Source organism: Osmerus mordax, chromosome 13, assembly GCF_038355195.1.
Source record: "Osmerus mordax isolate fOsmMor3 chromosome 13, fOsmMor3.pri, whole genome shotgun sequence".
NCBI lineage: Eukaryota > Metazoa > Chordata > Actinopteri > Osmeriformes > Osmeridae > Osmerus > Osmerus mordax.
The window spans coordinates 8,938,310-8,959,957 of NC_090062.1; the positions used below are offsets into that span (position 1 = coordinate 8,938,310).

Here is a 21,648-nt window from a genome sequence, read left to right on the forward strand (position 1 = left end):
TTTTGCAAATACCGGCCAAATATTGCTATGGAATCTCATTTTCTCCAGTAATGCTCTGGACAAAGGAAGGATGTAACACTTTGTGAAACTGCTCCAGCCAAGCGCCTTTGAAATCAAATCCTCATGTTTGTGGGATGTACTTGTAGCAACAGGGAGGCAAAACGCCAGCAGTTCTGCAATTAGAAATATTAATGTTTTGGGATCTAAGGGGATCCCACAGCCTTATGTATATTGCAGTAAGCCCTTTTTCCTGATTCTGGACCTGCTTTTAATTAAAAAGTGTAGGATCCCCTCTGCGTGTGTGTGTCCAAGGTTAGAAATACCCCCTGCCTACTCACGAGTATCGGCTAACATCCAGATCTATTAATCTGAAAAGAGATGGCCAGATTTATTCAGATGATTCCTACGATTATCAGGTTATTACTTGCTGCCAAGCTATGCAGATTGTTAAAAGATCAGTGAATTGTCTGCACTAGTTGTCTGGCCGGTGTGGAGTTATTGCATTTCCTAGGAGAATACAACAGAAAGGGGAAAAAATTGCCTATCAACCCAGAACATTCAATCAGGCAGGAGGGGGAACAAAGTGCCCACCCAGTAGATTACCCAGATTACTGGGTGAATTGTGATTAATTAGAGTTGATGGTGTTCGCCTAGGAGCTCAGTGTTGGCCATCTATAATGTTTCCACCACCCCAACCCACACCTCCCAGGTATCGGTAAAGTCAATTTAGGCCAGCGGGATCTGATGAGGCCAGCTTGAAGAACGTGAGAAAACAAAGACTGTCAATGATGCTAGATCAGGTCTAGCAGTCCGAAGTGCTGACAGACCCAGAAACTTCCGCGCTCACTCTCTCTTCATTTGTAAAAGTTCACACTGCTACTCTCCCTAAGCCAAAACTTTGGGTCAGTCTCAGCAGAACCTCATTTCTTCCCATGTGGTTCTTCTACCTATGCGACTTGACAACATATCCAGGGTCCTCTCGGCCAGCTGTTTTGCTTGAGGCAGCCACATATGCCAGTCCAGCCATATATGTTCCACCCACATCTGGAGACGGATCACCTTACGGGCATTGTTTTCAAGGTTGTTCCTTTGAAATTGCATCCATGCATTGGCCCCAGTGATTTACGGTGGGCCGCAATGAGGTACTTAAGACCTGCACATTCCAACTAGCTAAAAGATAAGGAAATACTGAGAGCCAGTCATGTAGGTTTACATGTGGCTTTATCAGATGGCACTGTAATATAAATGATGCATTGTGAAGCAGAGCCAAGAGGCTAGATCTGACTAAATATAACTGGAAAGGTGGGTGGAACATTTTTTTGGAATCGCAAACAGCAAACAGATGTGCAACTTGAGTCTACAATACACTCCTGCGTCTTTGTTAGTGTTTGATTTGTCAGCGGTTGAAAATGTGTGGAAGTGTATTCTGGAAGTGTGTGTGTGTGTGTGTCTTTTGCATTCCCTCACCCAGAGCAGTCAGACATGGGGGAAGGCAAGTCTCTTGGGTCTTATCTGGAAGTGTGATTTACTCCAGAGCTGTCAGGTCTCTTAAACCGCGGGGGGGTCTAAAACCCCTGCCTGTACGCAAAAAAAGACCAGCTCACAACTCAACAAGCCTTCAACACCATTTCCTGTGTACAGACAAAGAGTTACACAGCAGCCTAACACATTCAACATTGCTCTTGCCACTTCACCGAGGAACAGCCAACCAAAACACTTTGAGGTCCCCTATCACAGCAACAAAGCATTCATTTATTCCCATTCAACAAAGTTCACAAATACATTGTGAGTAAAGTGGTTCTCCCTTATAAAAGAAGAATCCTTATTCACAAGCCTGCATGTTTCCTATTTAATGTTATTTTTCAGAATGGAATCTTCTGTTTTGCTCCTCTCTGTGCCTGCTCGCAAAGTTGTCTCAGATCAATAGCTTCTAACGCGGTAAATAATTATTATCCGAGATGAAAGTGGGAGAGAGAAACACAAACAGCCTGTGGATTCGGGTTTTTAATTAGTGTTGTGTGTGTCTTCACTATGTAGCAAATTAGCCTCCCTCAGAAAAGGAGCACTCGTTCTTTTTTAAGAGATGATTACATTGTGTTTGATTGTGTGTGCGTGTGTGTGTGGACAGTATGCCTAGGTGACCCCCACCAATTAAGAGAATGTATAATATTGGACCGTGTCATAACACCCCATCCCTCCGCTTCTCTCAGGTATGCCCCGCTTCGCCAGTCAGCCTGCGCCAGCCAGCGTGCGCCCGGGCGACAGCCAGGTACTGGCGTGCGACGTCAATGCAGACCTGGCGGCCTTCGTGCACTGGGAGCGGGAACGCGAGCTGCTTGATCTGGGCACGCGGCGGGTCCAGCTGCCCAGTGGGGCCCTGGTGATAAGCAACGCCTCCGAGGCAGATTCTGGAATGTACCGCTGCGTGGTGGAGAATGCCGGACCAGCCAAGACCAGCGAGGAGGCTCAGCTCCTGACACTGCCAGGTCAGAGGAAGCTTTAGCATGGCATAGCATAGCACAGTGGCCATCATTAGTACCTTCTCTCTGGTTTATTAGTTTGTTAGAAGCTGACGTGACAGAGTTAGTTCATATTTGGCACATTTTGGCGAATTTTGCTGTGGGTGAAACACTACTGAGGAGAGAATCTTTTTTGTTTTATCTTCTGCAAAGTGAGTAAGTTCGCAGAGTCTAATTGCACAGTATCATTGTTTCTCCAAATGTGTTTTATTTTATTTTTTTAAGTGGTCTCGATCCAACATGCTGCGCTTGAAATCCAGAGAAGCTTGTACACAGTGTACACTCAGTAGCATTTTGTTAAACTACAAACATATGAACACATTTGAAAGAGAATATTTGAGGGAGAAGGAAAGTGACAGAGCAATGAAAGAAAAACTCCCGGTGGGTCATCAGAAAAAGCACAGTAATTCAATCGCAGCTCAATGCGGCTGAATTCCATTGTGTCAGAGCTTCACCTCCCCCCCACCTCACCAAACTTTATTTACTGGTGTTGTTAAGAGCTGGAGTCTGCCTGCACGGAAAAGATATTACAGGTTATAAATCGGCCTTCAACTAGACCCAGCTGGTGTCTGTCTATTCCACTACGTGTGGTAGAACGACTCTGAGATGTATGTTGACATAAACACACACACAGCTAACTGATCTCTGCCATTTTGGCGAATATTAGGCCACCGAGTAGCTTTAGTCTAGTTGGGTCTTTGAATGTACATTAAATTGACTTAATATGAGTGTAAACAGACACGAGACTGTGATTTTAATATATTTCCTCTCGGTTTCCTGAAAAATAAATTTTCATTTCTGTTCTGCTACTTTTTAGCAGTGACCCCAAATACCCTGATTGACACAGTGAGAACACAGTTCAAATACTAGAGAGAATATAGTTAAACCCTAGAGTTTACCCAGTTCAAACAATGCAGTGGCACACCATTTTTCATGTTCCTGCCCTATGCCCTTAGAACAAGTCCCTGGTAAGAGGGTAGGCTTTTGAAGACAATAATGATAAAACATGTTAAGCAGAAGGTCACCCCCTCCTCTCTCTCTCACCCTCCCCAGAAACCGGAGAGGAAAGAAAGCTGGAGTTCCTGGTGCAACCGCTTCCTGTGACCAAATCAGTGGGGGAAAATGTGCTGCTGCCATGCGTGGTGACAGGCTACCCAGCTCCCTACGTCCGATGGATGTTTGGCGACAAACTGGTTGAAGAAAGGTAAGGACGATGCGTCTCCTTTTTTGTCCGCCTTACAAGCCTTTTGTGCACCAATACAAGATTGTGAGCTCAACAGTCGATTCAAAGATGGAGGCAAAAGACAACAGGGTAACTTGTCCTGACCCTTCCCTGAACTCACACCAAAGTATAGTGGTGGATGTTGAAATCTTATGCTTCCACTCACTGGAAAACTCTCTTCCAGTTCTCACACACTCCAAGTCGCTCTGAGACGGTTTGCCTTGTACTCCTTTGTATGCAGTGCCAGTGCCCCTGGAGAGTCGAGCACTTTTAAGTGGGGGAGCCTGTTCTGAGAGGTGTTAATACTACTCTCTCCCCCCCTCTACCGCCTCCCCCTCAGCAGAGCCACAGTCCTGCCAGCTGTGTCACTTCAGCAGGATACGACGACAAGGGTGGGCAGAATGTGGGAGAAGTTCATAAATGGAGTTCTTTAAAGGCCCCCGTGTTTGTGCCTTGCTCTTGGCTCGTTATCGTATCCTTGGCAACCCCAAATCCCTGGGAGAGGAGCTGACTGGACCGGCCACTAAAAAGTGTCTTCTGACCAATTAGAGTAGACTGTTGTTTTTCCACCTCACGTATGGGGCTTTTAGGGTCCCCTCCCTTTAAATTTAGTCTACGCTCTTATCCAGAGCCTTTAGGTCCCCTCGAGTGATGCGTTTTGTAAGTTTAGAGGACATCACAAAACTACCAAGGCACACTCATTTATCTAAGTTTAGCAGTGTAGGTTTCGTGCATTGCCCCTTCGAAATAACTAAATAATTCACCTTTGTGGCTGCCTTAGCCAACTGAATGTCGTGAATGTCAGACTGAATAGAATTCTTCCCACCCACTCATGTCTGTCGGTCCCAACACAATAAGTCATCTTCATATGGTATTCTTCACGAAGATATGTAATTGTTAGACAAAACGCATTGCGTTTATTTAGGAGGTTACTAACTAAATTGAATGTATAATTACAATATGGACTATTCATTGCTTAGATTCCAAATGTCCTCTGGGTATTTAAAGGGGAGGGTGGTGGGGAGGGCTTACATTGGCAATTAGAATGTGCGGCAAAAGCAAAGGAGGTCTTCCCGTCTTACTCAAAGAATCACACGGGCCGAATACATTATCAAGGGAACCATCCGTGATACCGACAATTAAAATGAGGTACCAGTGGAGTTAGTCTCTCTCTTTCTCTCTCTCTCTCTCTCTCTCTCTCTCTCTCTCTCTCTCTCTCTCTCTTTCTCTCTCTCTCTCTCTCTCTCTCTCTCTCTCTCTCTCTCCCTGTTTCTCCTTTAAAGCCTCCTTTCACTCTCAAGGGGAGAGGACTTGTCAGTTTGTAATTGGAACTGCGTTCATGGATAGGGGAGGGAAAAGGGTAAAATCTGTGAGAAGAATCGAATTGGTCTTTGGAACAATAGTCAGGCGTATTTGGGGACCCTTAAAAGGACAAACAGCATAAGTGAGCCCATGAAAGAACGTTTGTGGAAATGTAACAGGGCAGAGGGTTGAGGCAAAATGTGACTTTATCTATTGTTACACTCATTTTTATCTTCATGCTCTTTTAAAATGAACCACTCTGAGGTTGCTGTCTCTTAGCAACGTAGCGTCTTTGTTTGACATTAAAAAAACTATTTTATTATTATTTTTTATTAGCTTATCAGTGTGATTCAAGGATGCATTTTGCCGCTTGTGGGAAACACAAACTTTCACCTTATAGTCAAATATACTGATATATAGTTTGCTTATATTGTTTCATTTATTCCACAAGCTTCCTCTATCACCATAGCCATTAGTGGTTGTGCTGTAGGTACTATTGTCCACAGTCTCAAATTAATTCCTTAGTATTGGCTTCTCAAGCATGTATTCCTTTGAGATGGCATCTCTATCTGAGGTTGACTTAAAGGCAGGGTAGGTAATGTTGTTTAGAAGTACTTTTTTTTAATATTTCCTGAAAAAAACTTAACATCCTGATAGCAACCAATAAATCTAAAGGTTTGATAGTAAAATGAAATCAATCTGAAATCTCTTGGACCAAATGCAATGATTGGACAGGCTATTTGTCTGGCTGCCTTCTGGCAGAAGTCAAGTGTGTTTTGGATCAGTGGCTTTTAAGGGAGGGGGTGGGAAATGTTGGTTTGAATCCTTTCAAATTGGAGATACAATTGATAGGTTCGCAAAACTTGCCTATCCTGCCTTTAAGCTCAAACTACGATGAGAAAGTTGAATATTTCAGCAATGGTTGATAGTCTATTGCTTTCGCATAACCTTGATACCAGGAGTCCGTTTTGCACATCAAATACAGTACAGCTTCATGTCCATGCAGAATACTATACCTATGCTGCCTTTGATGTTGTAGAGGATGAAAGATGTAGACAGAATAAAGGATGGAACAGAAAGGAAATCCGATAGAATGGTTGGGTTCAGATGTTGCAGGTGCATGAGAAGTCAGAGGGTCGTCAGATTTGTCTTAATGGTGTCAAACCAGAAGCCTGTCCAAACCATGGCATGAGGTTTTTTACTACCTACTTCCAAATTATTTCCAAATTAATAATACCCCACCGTTGTTGTTGTCAAGTAAGGAGTCACTACAAATTACATTCTGGTAATGCTACTGAAGAGTTTGGGACCCTTCAGTGATCGCGCATGTTTTTAGCCAACTAAATACTGCTTAGAAATTATTATTAGAATTTCATTTTTGTAAAAAAAAAATTGTCATTCATTTTGGGACTGTGTGTTGCGCCCCTTTCCTGCGGAGGTATCCCTAGACAGCCCCCTGGTGGCCTGGAAACAACCTCATAAAAGTTTTAAAGTGGAGAACATGGCCGGTGTCACACTGCAAGTAACATTTCCACAGTCTTTAGAAGAAACGAATAGCCAAAGTAAATACATAAAACCATTCGTTTATTCCACAGCAATGGCAATAACTGTAGCGAGACGCACATTGAATATAAATCCTGTGTCGATTGGTTGCGACCGTCTCACATGCATAATCTTTTTTATTTCAACCCTCTGCAATTTGGTTCTTCACGTATAACTTTGGTCATTATGAAAGCAAGCACTGGCTTTTGTTCTTCTGCGAGTATCACTCTATCACCTAATAGAATTCTCCGGTAGTCAATAAAGCCGATGAATTATGTATAGCTAGAGGCGACGGGAAAATTGACATTGCATGTAAATCAAGACTCCGAAGTCTCAAAGCTGTCTCTTCTCCTCTTTGTCTCACTCCCTCATTTAAATATGATTGCTTTTATTATATTTGCTTATGTATGAATAGGGTGCGGTGGGGGAAATGTGTTTGCAGTGGGACTATAATGGGGTAAGACTCTCCCTTCTTGGCTCACTGGCTTTGCTTGTATCTCTTTTTTTCCTCCTCTCCCCCCTTTTTTTCCCTCTTATTATTTTCCCTCTTTCACCCACCCCTCCCTTTCCCATTGGCCTTGGAAAGTCCTTACATCTGGTTGGCAGGGAGCTGGCAGGAGCTATGTCTCAGTAGCAATGACCCCTGTAGCATACCCTCCTCCTACTCCTATCGCACCATCAGACCCTTATATCCTCGGTGTGTTCCCTGCATTTCTGTCCTGACGCCCTAACCCCTCAAGAAATGCCCATTTTATGGGCATCACCCTCCATCACGCTAAAGCAAATGACCACTCGCCATGGGAAACCATGACATGACATCTTTAAGGGGCAACAAGCCTGATCAGGAGGCCTCGTACCAGCAGCCACGTGATGACAAAGCTGTCCCCTTGTGCTGTTTGTTTGCTCCCACTGTCTTTAGGTATTCAGTAAGCTTCAGTAGATGTTCAATAGGCTATTGCTGGCTATACAAAAACGGTGTGCTTTGCAGTCCCAGCTACCCACTTATGTAATTGGGAACAATTGCTGATATCACTTGCCTTTGTGGATTACTCCCTGACCTAAATTACTACCTAACTGCAGCATCACCAGACGATGATTACTGCATAAATAGACCTAATGTTTAGACGGGTCGCTAACACATAGTGTCGTTTTTCTTGTTGTCTATTTCCATTGTGGTTTGAAGGCCCCACTGTTTTCCATTTGTTCCTTCTACCCACTCTGTGGCATGAACACATGCAGGAACAATACAGATATCTTGTCTGGAAGTTTTCTGCAGAGTCCAATACAGTAATCTTTTGGAGACACCAGCCATCAATATTAAGGGGCTAGGATTTCTTTTCAATTTTTTTCCATTGTCAGTCAACAAGATTAATGGCGTGTCCACCTTTTGCTAAGCTCATACATTTAGCTTCTGTGCCCCCCCCCCACACACACACACACAGAACAGAAATACACATTTTTGTAGAAGAAAATGGATGGATACTGTACAAGTATGAATTATTGTTGTACATGGGACCATTGGTAACATAATTGGAAATGCGTGGGACGTGCATTGTTTAAACAATAGATACATTGGGTGGTTTCAAACTTGGCATAACCTACTTGCAACACAATTATTACTCCAATATAACCAACCCCACAACTCTAGTCATCCCCTTTTTAGCAAATGTACTTCTCCTCTTGCGTGTCATGTAATGCATCAGGACGAAACTCTCTCCACCAAAGCCCCAGTTTCTGGCATGATGGCTGGTGACAGAAGCCCTAGCTCCAGAATGACTTTCTCCATTATGTCTGAGCTGAGGGAACAGACAGGCATACTTGTTTTCTGCCACCAGAGCAGAGAAACTCCTGGAAGTCTGTCGCTCAGGATTGCCACAACACACGCTGGGCTCTCTTTCTCTGTCTAACACCTCCCCGCGGCATCCACTTTCCTCGTCTTGCCCTTGTCGACCTTTTACAGATACCGTGCCTGGGTGTGTGTCAACATTCAAACCCTCCTAGTCTTCCACCATCATGCTTCCGTACACTTGTACACCCCCTGAGTTGCCACTAGCCTATGAATTTGTAATTGACCAATCCCAGTTTTACTTTCATCTATCCTTGGTGGTTGAGATGAATGCAAAAATAAAAGCACAGAAAGGTGTATTTCTTTAGCCAGTTGAGATACACCTGGACCCTGGCTTTCTGTCTACGCACGCACACACACACACACACACACACACACACACACTCACATACACAGAAAAACAAAGACACCCACTCAAACACATATTGTTCCCAGCATTCTCAAAACCACTTATATGTGGATATTACGCATGCTGCGGTCTGTAAGCTTTACTTTAATAAAAAGCTAATCAGACAATCAGGTTACCCTAGCAGGCTGTGGCTGGGGTGAATAAACTCAGGTATGTGCAAGTCATTACCATCTCTGTGCCCCTGTGGATAACCATTACAAGCCGAAGGAAAAAAAAAGGTTTTTCACGGCTGACTCGTTTGACATGGCTTGCCAAGGCATCCTTGTTTTTGTTTCTTTGCCTCTTGCATCGATTCTTATTTGACTTACTATTGTATCTCTCCCACAAAGCTTCTATCCAGATATGAAAACCCCTTACACAACATATTTGTTGTCATGTTGCAGCAAATCCAATTTGGATGGCACTTGATTTATTTTATTTTATTACTGTGTGCTCGCACAAGTTCCCCACCAAAAATGACAACGAAAACGGTCCGTTCATGGGCTGCAAGGCTCTGAAATGAAAATAAGGTTTTCTTCTTTCTCATTTCTCCCTCCTGAAAAGTTTCAGAATTCAGGGCACTGGCTCAATTGTACCCCTGACGAGGAGAGGGAAGTTTGCTTTCATTCTTGAGCAGAACACCTGGACCTCACAGAAGCTACCATTCACCACTACACAGGAAGGCTTTCTGGCTGGCTGAGGGGAAAACTGTCAGGAGAGGAAAGAAAGACGGAAGAAAGCAATGGAGTTGGAATGAATAGGGAGAACTAGAGAGCAATGGGAAGTGTAGAAAAAGAGAGAGAAAGAGGGAGAGAACTAAGGAGTTGGAATGGGAGAGAGTAATAAAGTGTGAGAGGGAGAGAAAGCGAGAGGGTGGGATCAATGGAATTGGACTGGGAGAGAGACAGATTGAGAAAGTCTGGGTGAAATATACAAGGTGGGAGACAGGGTCAGAAAGAGGTAGGCAGAGAAGCCAAGAGGAGTGAAGGTACAGGTAGTGTCCGTGTGTCGGGAGGGGAGGGGGGGGGGGAGGGGTATGGAGAACATTGTGAGAGAAAGAATGAATCGGAGAAGGAAGGGGAGGGTGAGCAATAGTGACCCATGAAAGTGCACCACTCTCTCTGCCCATTAATAAGGAATGTCCGTTGTGACCGTTATGATTGCCCTCGCCCCTGTCCCCCCCCCCTCCCCGGCTTAGAGCAACCCGCTTTCCTTGACACAGACAGCATCCATCAAACACAGATAAAAAATGCTGCATACCCATATGTGTTGGAAGAAAGTGTATCATATTTTGTGTGTGTGGGTGCAATGCATAAGAGACATCACCATGCCACAGAGCCACTCTGAAAAGTGTGACATGAAGATCTTGAACAGTGCTCCATACTCTTGTCAGTGGCCTCTGGACCAGTTTGATTCGGTAGTAGGTTGTAACAATCTCATTCAGTCGACAGTCTGCTAATGTAATCCATTTAGTCATGGTTCACACTTGTACAGCATTCTCATACCAAATAATTCCAACGGTTGAAATCTACAACACAGAACCTCTACCACGCCTGTTAAAGAAAGCACGACGTCCCAATTAGCACCATTCACCAGACACCTCATCTGGAGGCCTGAACCCCAGGCTTGTGATAGCGTTTCAGGAGTCCACCGCACTCACTTTAGCTTTCTCACACCGTCGCGAACGGATGAGAAGTGACAGTGTAAATTCCAAGTTAATTAAAAAGCTCTTTGTAGGTGAAGACTGTGTAATGCATTTTTAATTAGCGCCTCGCTCACCTGCCTCTCTCGGTGAAGTGTCGGCTGCTAACGCGAGAACTATGGCGTATCTTTCAGAGGCAGACGCCACCGCGACTCAGAAGGAAATTACAATGAAACAACTATGGAAAGCACAAAAGACAGTATCATCTCCACGACAATGTAGCGGAGTTCCATTGCTTTGCTCGCACCCATTCAAACGAAATAAAGTAAAGCAAATTTACCTCACATACAGTTATCTTCCACTTGAATGCCTAAGGCACTTTAGCTGTTGCAATTAGCATCTAAGATCTCATTCTGGAGATGCGTTTCAACACTGCGGGTGGGGGTTGTGGGGGGCGGCTGCAGCATTTAGTATTACGAGAAAGAATATTGGCATTATTGATACATGCATTGTAATACCTCCATCTATGAATAGACAGACTCGCCGGTAAGGCGTACCACAGGGAAGGTGGCCTCTGAAATGGAGCCTCATTGATTTGTTTATCAGATGAACAGCGGCTGAAATGTTTTTATTACTACTGTTGTTTTTTTTCTTCTCGAAAAGCCCAATACTTGTGAGGTTAAGTAGTCCCCGGTTCATAAAGAAAAGCAAACAGCGGCACGGTATTTGTGGTCCCTTGTGTACCTTTTAATTAAGCGGCCTTGGGAACCTGGGAAATTACAAAGACATTCCTTATAAATGTGTTCAGCCTCATTTGTTTCCACAAGGTGGTGGGGAAATATGTTCTAGAATGTTCTGATAGTTTTTTTGTATTTATTTATTTTTCTCGTTAAGTATAGGAGAACGTTAGGTTCCATCTTGGTACAGGACATTGACCAGTTGGCTTAATGTAAAGAGACTAACCAGTCTGAATGGCCAACACACAACTTTTGGATTGACTGTTTGGTGAAAAGCAAAACATTGACTGTTTTCGTTTTATCTTCTAGGCCTATTTCTTTAACCATTGTGTAAGATGGCCAAGTTGTTTCAGCTCTTTTTAAAAGTATTAGTTCAATGTCAGAATCTCATGTCAAGGTATTTGTGTCCCCATTCCTGAACCCATTATCGGCCATGTATGACAACATTAACTTTGGCTTCATAAACAGGCAGGGAATACGTGTAGAAATGTACAGGCAAATATAATGATGTCAGGGAACAAGCCCGGTCACTACAGCAGTGACCCTCTCCAGCCCCTCCACTCCAACATATAGACCCGTTCTGCCAAGCAGATGAACTCTGGGTAGGGGCTGTATGTTGCAAAAGCGCAAGACAAAGATGGGGGGAAAGGAATAGGGCATGAAGGGAATATTTGACATGTAAGGGGTTTCAATCCAGATGCTTGTGCAGTATGCCTCTTGCTGTCTTCTCATCCTGAGCCCAGTTTTCAGGCATTCTCTCCATCTCCTTCAGTTCAGTTCTCTCTCCCCCTCTGTATGCTGTCTCGGTCTCTTCTTCCACAGCAGCCCCTCTTCCTTTTGGCCCCTCCCCTTCCTTTTTCTGAACATGTCTCTGGCCTTCTCTTTACCTTTTGACCCTTTTAGAGTTGACGTCACAAATACGTCACAGCGTTAGCTGGAGGCAAAACCGGGAAAGGCGGCCAATACAAACCAGACAGAGTCGGCTCCATAAGGAGATTCAAGTGTCATTTTGTCATCTTGGACTACAGACTCCAATTTCAAATGTTATCGCCCTAACCCTAACCTGTCAAGATGTAGTTGCTTGTTCTGTTTACAATGACCCAAGCCTGGTACATTGTCATCTTTGGGCCTTGGCGCTGGCTAGGCAGAACATCGGATCTTACGACACTAAACTCATGTTAAATCTTTTTATTTTAAGTCTTGTAAGTGACCATTCAGCATACAGTTAATAGGCCTGTAAAGATCTATACGCCCCCATTGTCTCTATCAGGGAGGGTTAGATGTCAGGCCACTCAAACCAGGTAATCCTGTCAGATCGTCCATCCAGAGTGAGCGAGTGTGTACGTGTCGGCCAATCTGGTTCTGTCCCTTAAAGTTAACGTTTTCAAAAAACAATCAAAGCATCTTGCAACAAATGAAGCATCTTGCAGGTCACAAACAGTATGTCATATGGACTTTATTATTAACATCTTCTTTGCTTTTCACTCTCTTTTCCACCAAACAGTGAGGGGCGTTTGGAGGTGGTGGGTGGAGGCAGCCTGCAGATCCTCAACTTGACGCAGGAGGATGCCGGAGACTACACCTGCATGGCCGACAACACCAACGACACCCTGGAGGCCCAGGCGGGGCTCACTGTGCAGGGTAGGACCCGGGACAGGCTGGGGTTAACACGCTCACACACGCCAGCATACTGGGTCTCTCAAGACCAAGGTTATCCACAGTCTCACATTAGCACGTGTTATTGTGGGATAGACAGATGGATAGAACGATCGATTAATTGATCCATAAATTGATCCATACACACACACACACACACACAGAACGATGGAGGTTTCCTGTAAATCTCTGTTGCTTCTGTCTCTCTGTCACCATCACCTTTTCCTCTCTCACTCCAGTATTTCTTTAGAGAGGGACAGGCCACTTTGACAGTAGGATTAGTGTGAGCACTACAGTTGGATCTTCCACATGTTCATACACACAGATCCTCACACTATTGTCCGTGAACTCTCACTCACATCTGCACACACACACACACACACACACACACACACACACACACACACACACACACACACACACACACAGAACATATTGATTCAATCAAGGCAGTATGTGTTCTCACAAAAATGCTCTCTTTTGCTCTACAGCTTGCTCTCATTTCCATTCCCAATAAAACTGACGATCCAGTTACATATTAACATATAGTTAGGTTTTGTGAAAACAGTGTAGTCATTTAGAAACTTGAAACTCAAGAAACATGATAGCCTTTACTAGTGCTCAGATGTCACAGTATGTTTAAAAAGTACATACAAAGAATGTGATTATTATAATATAAGCGTCTGAAGTTTCCCCCCATGAGGTAACCTGGACCTGGGGTGAATAGGAATATTGCAGGGCTTACTAACATGACTGTTTCCTGTTCCTGCCACATATCCACACCCACACAAGCCAGCTCTCTCACTCCCTCTCTCCCTCTCCATTCTCCATTCCCCAAGATCAATAGTCAGGCCTTTCTGCCAGAGAAGGAGAAGTGTGTTTCAGATCTTTGGAGCGGTCTGCTCTCTTCTCTCTCCATCCCTCCTTTTCCTTTTCTTCACACACACAATCCCCCCCCCCGCCTCTGTCTCTCTCTCCCCCTCCCTCCCTCTTTGGAGACAAAGTGGTGGTGAGGAGGGGGGGGGGGGGGGCGCCTTCCTCATGGCCACTCTGCACCGTATCCCCCTTTATTAGGGCTGGCAAGACAATACATTAAGCTGGAGGATGCAGGCGGTTTTAATCATGGAGAACCTGTACGACTGTTGTAGTGCTGTGGGCCTGCCCCCGGCCCCTACACACACTCACATATCTACTAGTTGAGAAGTGTGATTGTGTGTCAGTATCTCTTTTAGTTGTTGCATATGTACAGTGTGTTTTTGTGGGCCTTTATCCAAATGTGTGTGTGCCCCTTATGAACAGGAAGGGCCTGTTTCCCATCGAACTTTCATAGTCCCCAATGGAGTTGAGCATAGATTGGAGCTAGCTGTGTATGTGCGTGCGTGCAATGTGTGGAAAGATAGCAGCTCTTACCGAATGAGGCAGGTGCTGTTTTCCCACCCAAGCGACAAAAATAGCAGTTGTAAATTGGAGAAAAGCAGAGGATGTGGGCGTTTGAATGTTTGATAAGGATATGAGTGTGAGCGTCCCTGCCGTGGACCAAAAGCTGTATATGTGGGTGTTCACTTCGAAACACATTGTCTTCCTGGTCTCTCCACCTAGTCTTTTTTTTTGTTACCAGTCATAAACCAGGCGCAATGAGGATTTTTCCAGGAGGTATTTTTAAGTGTAGAACCTTATGGGGGGGAAATCTCTGGAAGTGCTTTCTCACATCTGGTTTTAGAGTGCAGGTGTGTGTGTGTGCCTGGAGCATACATCAGTGTGATTAGTGTCACTCACTATCTCACCCATGTCTCTGTCACTCTCCCACCCCTGTCTCCCTCATTTAATGCTGTCTCATGTTAAGAGTTGACGTTTTTGCACATTGTTTTCCAGCCATGTTAGTTTTGGCCCTTGGCATGTCATGCCTTGGATTAGATTTTGTTTTGTTCTTGAACCGCTCTGGGCTAAGTGGATAAATGAAAGGGATTGGCAGGAAATTGTTTATTTTTTCAGGAAAGGAATATAGAATTACCGTACATTGTTTATAAGTCAAGTTTATTCAATTAGTGAATCTTAGGAATGTATGATGATTTGTCACAGTTTTTGCCCATGTTATAATGAAACCCCAAGGTACTAAAAGCTCGGCAACATCAAGATTACATGAACCACCATAGAGCTTCACCAAACACCCAGGACATATGCATTACTATGTAGGATAGAGTAACACAATTGTAGTAAGTAGGCTGTACTATATAGTTACACTTTATTTCACATGAGGTAGGCTTTGTTGTAGTCTTAGTTGTCTGATTGGACCTTGTATCCAACTAACTTCTAACTTATTTATGTGGCCTTTGTGAAACCTAAAAGCATTAAAGCAGTGTCCATAGGGGCTGGTGGAGTCCTTTGCTTGTTTTCAAACCCTGAAGCAGAAACATGTTAGAAGGGTCCCAACTGTTTAGTAGTTCATTGCCCTTGCAGTGACGTCTTTATTCTCTTTGAACAACAGAGTGCCCCCTAGAGGGTGGAAGATGATACTGCAGTGTACTTAATGCTCATCACTTACCATGATATATACCATGTTACAGGGGTGGTCAGTCAGTAGCATGTAGTGGATCAGAAAGTGAGCTTTTGTAATGGGTATTTACAAGTCCTCTGGGAGAGTAAAGCCATTCTGGAAACAACAAAAGGTAGTCAGAAGTGTCCCAAGACTGACAATGCCCTGATATACAAGTTCAAACCAGACATCATGCTGCTATTGGCTCAACGTCTAGGAAGAGCATTCTCAAACAAGCATCTTTTCACAACCGCTCCCATATTCTGGAACGTTTATTTGGCGGGTTGGAGATTAAGAAGAAAGCTGTTATCGTGAGAGGAGCAGGAGCAGTAATTGGCCCAAGCCTGGCTTCGCTAGCCCGGGGGGGAACACAGGCCGTCCGGGGTGCTAGGCCAGTTATTGTTAACCTCATAAAGCTAGCTCGATGACAAATTACTCTGGTCAAAGCAATGAAAAGGAACTTTGTGTATTTTTTGTGTTTGGGCTTTCTCTCTACTTTATCAAGTCTAGAATAATGGCAGCTGTTGGCCTAGATACTGTTTATTTTCTCTATAATATTGTTGATGTTGCTAGTATTTTTTTATACAGTTCACTGTAATTAAGAGAAAGTATGGGCCAAACATTTGATGGCGCGTTTGATCAATCTATTCATTTTTGCAATATTATGTTGCCTATATTAAGAGCCTATATTAAGAACCTAAGAGCTTCTTTAATTGAGCTAGGAGGTTTTCTAAAGAAGTTATGAGGACTGTAATCTCTAACAAATTGCATTAACCCAGTTCATATTTCCAAGTTTTATTGCTTTCCTAACCTACGTCGCTTCCGCTTCATCACATATGTGCACAGCCGTCCCCAACCCGAAAAACACAAGAATATCCTATAGGGAAGCCATTGAGTTGTCTTAAGATGCTTGACCTTGACTTGTTCCTCCTAAATACCATACAGTGGAGTTGGAGGCTGGCAAAAAAGCCTATTTTACTAATCTACAAGCATAAGATATAATTTGAACCCCATGTGAGGATTGAGGCAGTCTCTCTTCCCCTCTCTCTCTCTTTGCCTCTCCTCCTCTTTCATTCCCCCTATCTCGCTTTCCTTCTCTCCCTCTCTTTCTGACTGGTATCTTAAGAGGCTCTTACTTTGAAGCAGCATCCATTTACTACTGTTCTGGGATCTAGAGACGAGTGTGTTTGTTGTCTGAGTGCCTCTCTGTGTTCGGCACGGGACTGCGACTTTCTGAGAGTTTATAAGTGTGTTATTAATGATTATGGACCTGGGCTGAAAAGGATTAAAGGAGGGAAATAGATGGTTCTGGAATGGAATTAAGGCTGAGTGGAGTAGTCATCTTTATTGTCCATGTGTAATGGTACGTTTTCCTTTTCGGAGATATCACACAGTTATTTATCAGGCATTATAATGATGTCCCGGTTCATTTGGGATACTGTAGCCACTACTCCCTAGTACAGTGCTTTCTACAGAGGCGTTCATGTATATCAGTGTTCATGAATAACAACACAGTACATGTGTTTGGAAACATTTACAGACTATTGACAAATGTCAATCTCAAATGCTTTTGAAGTTCCAATGTGCAACCATATTATATTTTGTACGCGTTGTTGCATTTGTTGTTGAGTTCTCCACATCTAGTGGAGGCCTGAGAACTCGAGCTGAGGTTTAACTACATACTGTGTGTGTGTGTGTCTACCCTCCTCACAGAATATGTGCAACTCCCTCTCTGCGCAGACTGGACACTATTCTAACAGAAAGGATTGTTTCTTCTATGTGAATACCAGTCCTCCTCTGCAAACTTTAACTAAACATCATAAATCCTTGTACGCAGACACATGCACACACCCACACCCACACAAGACTCCTCTGACAGTTCCCAGTCCCCCATAAGCTTTATTGGTATATTTAGACATTTTTGTGCTCATTGCTCAGTCAAATAGGTTCCAAATGTCTGAACTCCATTTAGGGGAAATGGTGCATGTCAGCTCAGGGACGGCGAATATTGAGGGAGAGAGAATGGACGGAAATGGATTGAGGGAGGGATGGATGGAAGGAGTGAGGTAGAAAGTGTGTGTGTGTGTGTGTGGTGAGGGGGGATGGTGAAGTTAAGTCTCTGCACAAAGATAACGAGCACCGCAGGGCCCCAATCACCCATGGGGTCTGTCACCAGAAACCCCAGAAATCCTCACCAGGGGGCCCTTCTCTTTCTGTCTCTCTTTCTCGCTCTTTCTTGCTCTTTCTCTCTCTCTCTCTGTCTCTGTCTCTCTCTCTCACACACACACACACACACACACACACACAGACTCACATTCATAAACATACAGCACAGAACCATAATCAAATGCTCAGCACCATCCTGTCAGACACACACACTCCCACTACCACACTAGCCACACAAACAAAGGAGCACAATTGAACACACCACATAACCCACTCCTTAGGAATAGACCATGCTGGACGTTCCCTCAAAAACACACTGCCTGTCGATCTGTCTATTTCCTGTTTCTTTGTTTCTCTTACTGTACCTTTCTCTTTGTGCCTGTTTCTCACTCTGTCCCTTTTTCTCTGTCTCTCTCACACACACACACACAGATATAAGGACAAAATCCTTCACATTTCAAACGTACTCACATGCACACATGCACACTTACCATAAACTGTCTGGAATATCACACAGTGTACACTGCACACACAGCCCGCGCTTGTCCTAGTTGGCAGAGACTGTGACATGCATACAGAGAGCTGGCAAGGGGAGCACTCACAGGGAGTTGACAGACACACTTTCCAACACCATTAACATCCTCATTTACCGCACACAGCCACTGTCCCAGGAGTCAGCAGCCACAGCAGAACAGAGAAAAGAGATCGGAAGCTGTAATTCACTTTGGACAAGCCCATCAGCTGAATGACCACGTTATCATGTTACAGAAATGGCCTCCGATTGCTGGGGCACTAGGAGCGACACTAGTCTTGCACATAGACAAGGCAGTAAACAAACCTTATATCCACTGGGCATATCCAGTGTCAGCATCCAGCCCCGCCCGTTCACAGGATGCTCATAGTTTCCTGACGGAGAGCCACGAAGGCCGATAGACACGCTTGACTTGCAGACAGCAGTGGGTTCATTCAGTCATTTGGATCCTGTCTTTATCAGAACAAGCAGACACACATGGAGAGACAAACTCTTGTACGTGTGTTTGTACACACATGTACACACACACATACATACTACCCCCCCTAACATCCAGTTTATTGCAAACGCGTGCGCACACACACACACACACACAGTTCTTCAATTACAGTCAGAGGAGCAGGCCAGGGCCCTGTGCTCTGTTTGACCTTGTTATTGGAGAGATTGATGATGTTCTTTATCTGGTCCCTAGATCAAATATCCATCCAGCTTCATTACTGAGCAGAGGGCAGAGTCTGTCCTCTGATGTTTAACCAAGACTGTACTTACATGCTTGTTATATTCACCTGTGGGGAAGTGGCGAGTTAGGAAATGAGAAACAAAGACTGTTTCAGGAGAAGTACAGTTATTTTCCTTTGAGTTCATATTTCTCTAGATACTTTTTGTCATTTGTCATTTTCTGCTCGATTGGGTCGGTGATATTTTTCCGACCATTCGCTGTCTACAGAAAGGTTCACTGAACAGAAAAAGTTTTTTGAAAATGACCAATAAGTTATTCTGTAATGCGATTCATTTGCTGTTCCTGGGATTGAAACGAGCAGGATGTAAATGTCTGATTTGTTCTTCAGCCAGAGATGGCATGACTGTGGTTTCACATGCCTGCTTTGATTTCAGAACTGCTGGATAAAAGTTCACGAGTCAGCATGCTTGGCTCTTCTCTACCAGATTGTGGGCTTTTACTGTTTTTCTGTTCGGTGATCTTCCATTCCTCACTGATAATTTCCGTCACTTAGTTTGGTTCTTGAAGCATTCAGAATAGTTCTCTCTAACAGAACAGCCAAGTATAACTTTCTAATGGAAAATGGTTTAACTGCACAGTATGCAAAGATGTAGTTATTTCTCAGTTAAATGAACCATATGTCAAAGGATATGTTGTTTGGGTTCGAAAACATCTCCCGTTATTGGTTTTACACATAGCGTGAGCAAACTACACACTCCACATTGCCTGTCTCCGCTTGTTCCAGGTGCATCCATGAACGCTTGTCCCTTTTGTCTCCACAGTCCCCCCCCAGTTCCTGAAGCGGCCAGCCAACATCTACGCCCGCGAGTCCATGGACATCATCTTCGAGTGTGAGGTCACAGGCTCGCCAGCTACCACTGTGAAGTGGGTGAAGAACGGAGATGCCGTCATACCCAGCGACTATTTCAAAATCATTGTACGTTTATACGTTTTTTGAGAGATACTTGAAGTAAGGTGTAACATGCTATAGATGGTGTTCTGATTCATCAATAAGAGACTTCCTGCAAATGGACAGATTCAAAACGAGGTGTTGAGCAAGACACTAAACGGATTTAGCTTCCGGCGATAGTCTTGCTCAGTTTATGACAATATTGACCAACATTGCCTCTCTCCTCCTCCCTCCCTCTGTGACTGCAGGAGGAGCAGCACCTGCAGGTGCTGGGGCTGGTCAAGTCAGACGAGGGCTTCTATCAGTGCCTGGCGGAAAACGATGCAGGGAACGTGCAGTCCAGCGCCCAGCTGATCATCCTGGAACACGGTACGTTTGGAGGAGGAACTGAGGGCTTTGGAGGGTTTCGGGGGGAAGACTTATTTCTAATAGTAGTTTAGTTTTGATATAAACTATATCAATATAAACTAATAGCATTTTGCCTGTTTAAATAGATTTTTTGTTTGATTGCCTGAATGCACAGTCAATTCCACAGCTCCAAAGTTCAAAGTAGGGATACTTTAAGTGACATTATAATCCCCTACCCAAAGACAAAATCGACCCCTGATGGTACTGAGGCTGTAGTTCGGTACAGTAAGCTGACAGTTTGAGAGTGCCGGTGTCCTGGATTTGAACTCTAGTCATGTTAATAGGAACCAACATTGGAACAACTTGTGTAGTGAACACTCTATTTGCATAGTGCGTCTTCACACTGAGAGACAGGAGCAGAACACCAAGTGCCTCATACAACAGCACAACAAAGCTATCATGTATAGTGACAATCAAAGAGCCTGAAAGAATCATGAAACAACTCGCACACAGAGAGAAAGATCAAGAAAGAGAGAGAGCCAGAGACAGAAAGCAAGATGATAAAATACATTTAGCAACCAAAAATAGACTCAAATAAAAGTAAACAATATTAAAGTTTCATATTCTTGTTATATATTGTGGTTATATTGTACACTTGACAAGTTATGCTCTATACACTGTACCCAAAATACCATAAAGAAAATGTGTGGTAATGAGGATAAATGAATCAGTGACACAGCTGTTCTTGCATCCTTTCCTGCCCAAAGCAGGACATTGGAGAGCACAGTCTTTCATCTCACACTATCAAAGGGGACCTTTTTTTTCTTCTTTCCAGTACATCTGTCGTTTGACGACTTTTCTTTTTACGTAATCCTGAGTGTATTTAATTGTGTCTGAGGAGTGAATGTCAAAAACTGATGCAATTGTGCATAAGTAACAAATACACACATACACAAGTTAACCGGATTATTTACGCATTGACATTTGATATTTGAAAGAGAATTCTCCATTTTCTTTGACAGTGAGTTAGGATGATGTTGATCACAGATGGTGTTATTTTTTTCCCATTCTAAATAACTAATTGGTAGATGATCCATCACTGCTTCTGAATGTCAGTTTTATTTTAATTTACTTAAACGTACACTGGCAGTTTAATAATTGCATACGCTCCTGAAAATATGAAAGTGTAATTCTGTGACTCAGTGTTGAGCAAGACAGTGGTAAAGCCGGCAGGAATAGCCTAACTCACACGGGAGCACTGGGCTGTGAGGTTCACAGTTGATTCACTCCCACACAAGTCTAATTGAAAGATGAGGTGTGTGTCTCTCTCTAAAGTCTCTCCTTTCCTCTCCTTTCTCCTGTGCCGTGGGTTTACACACGATGCGTAGAGACCCAGAACCATCTGACACCTCCCCCCTGTGTTCTTTCTCTCTTTCTTTCTCCCCCTGCTCTTGTTCACCCCAACACCCCTATTTCTCTCTCTTGCTCTCTCTTCTCTCTCTCTCTCTCTCTCTCTCTCTCTCTCTCTCTCTCTCTCTCTCTCTCTCTCTCTCTCTCTCTCTCGGGGGTACACACACCACCTGAGCA

General features: G+C 43.9%; 1 protein-coding gene across 1 annotated transcript in view; it reads left to right on the forward strand.

Moving 5' to 3' along the window:
* Positions 1-21,648, forward strand: part of neo1a (neogenin 1a) — a 113,829-nt gene that overhangs the window by 59,480 nt on the left and 32,701 nt on the right. The window contains exons 3-7 of the mRNA XM_067249025.1: positions 2,211-2,486; positions 3,573-3,723; positions 12,703-12,839; positions 19,586-19,740; positions 19,962-20,082. Coding sequence (XP_067105126.1) covers positions 2,211-2,486; positions 3,573-3,723; positions 12,703-12,839; positions 19,586-19,740; positions 19,962-20,082 — 840 coding nt within the window. The remainder of the gene's footprint in view (positions 1-2,210; positions 2,487-3,572; positions 3,724-12,702; positions 12,840-19,585; positions 19,741-19,961; positions 20,083-21,648) is intronic.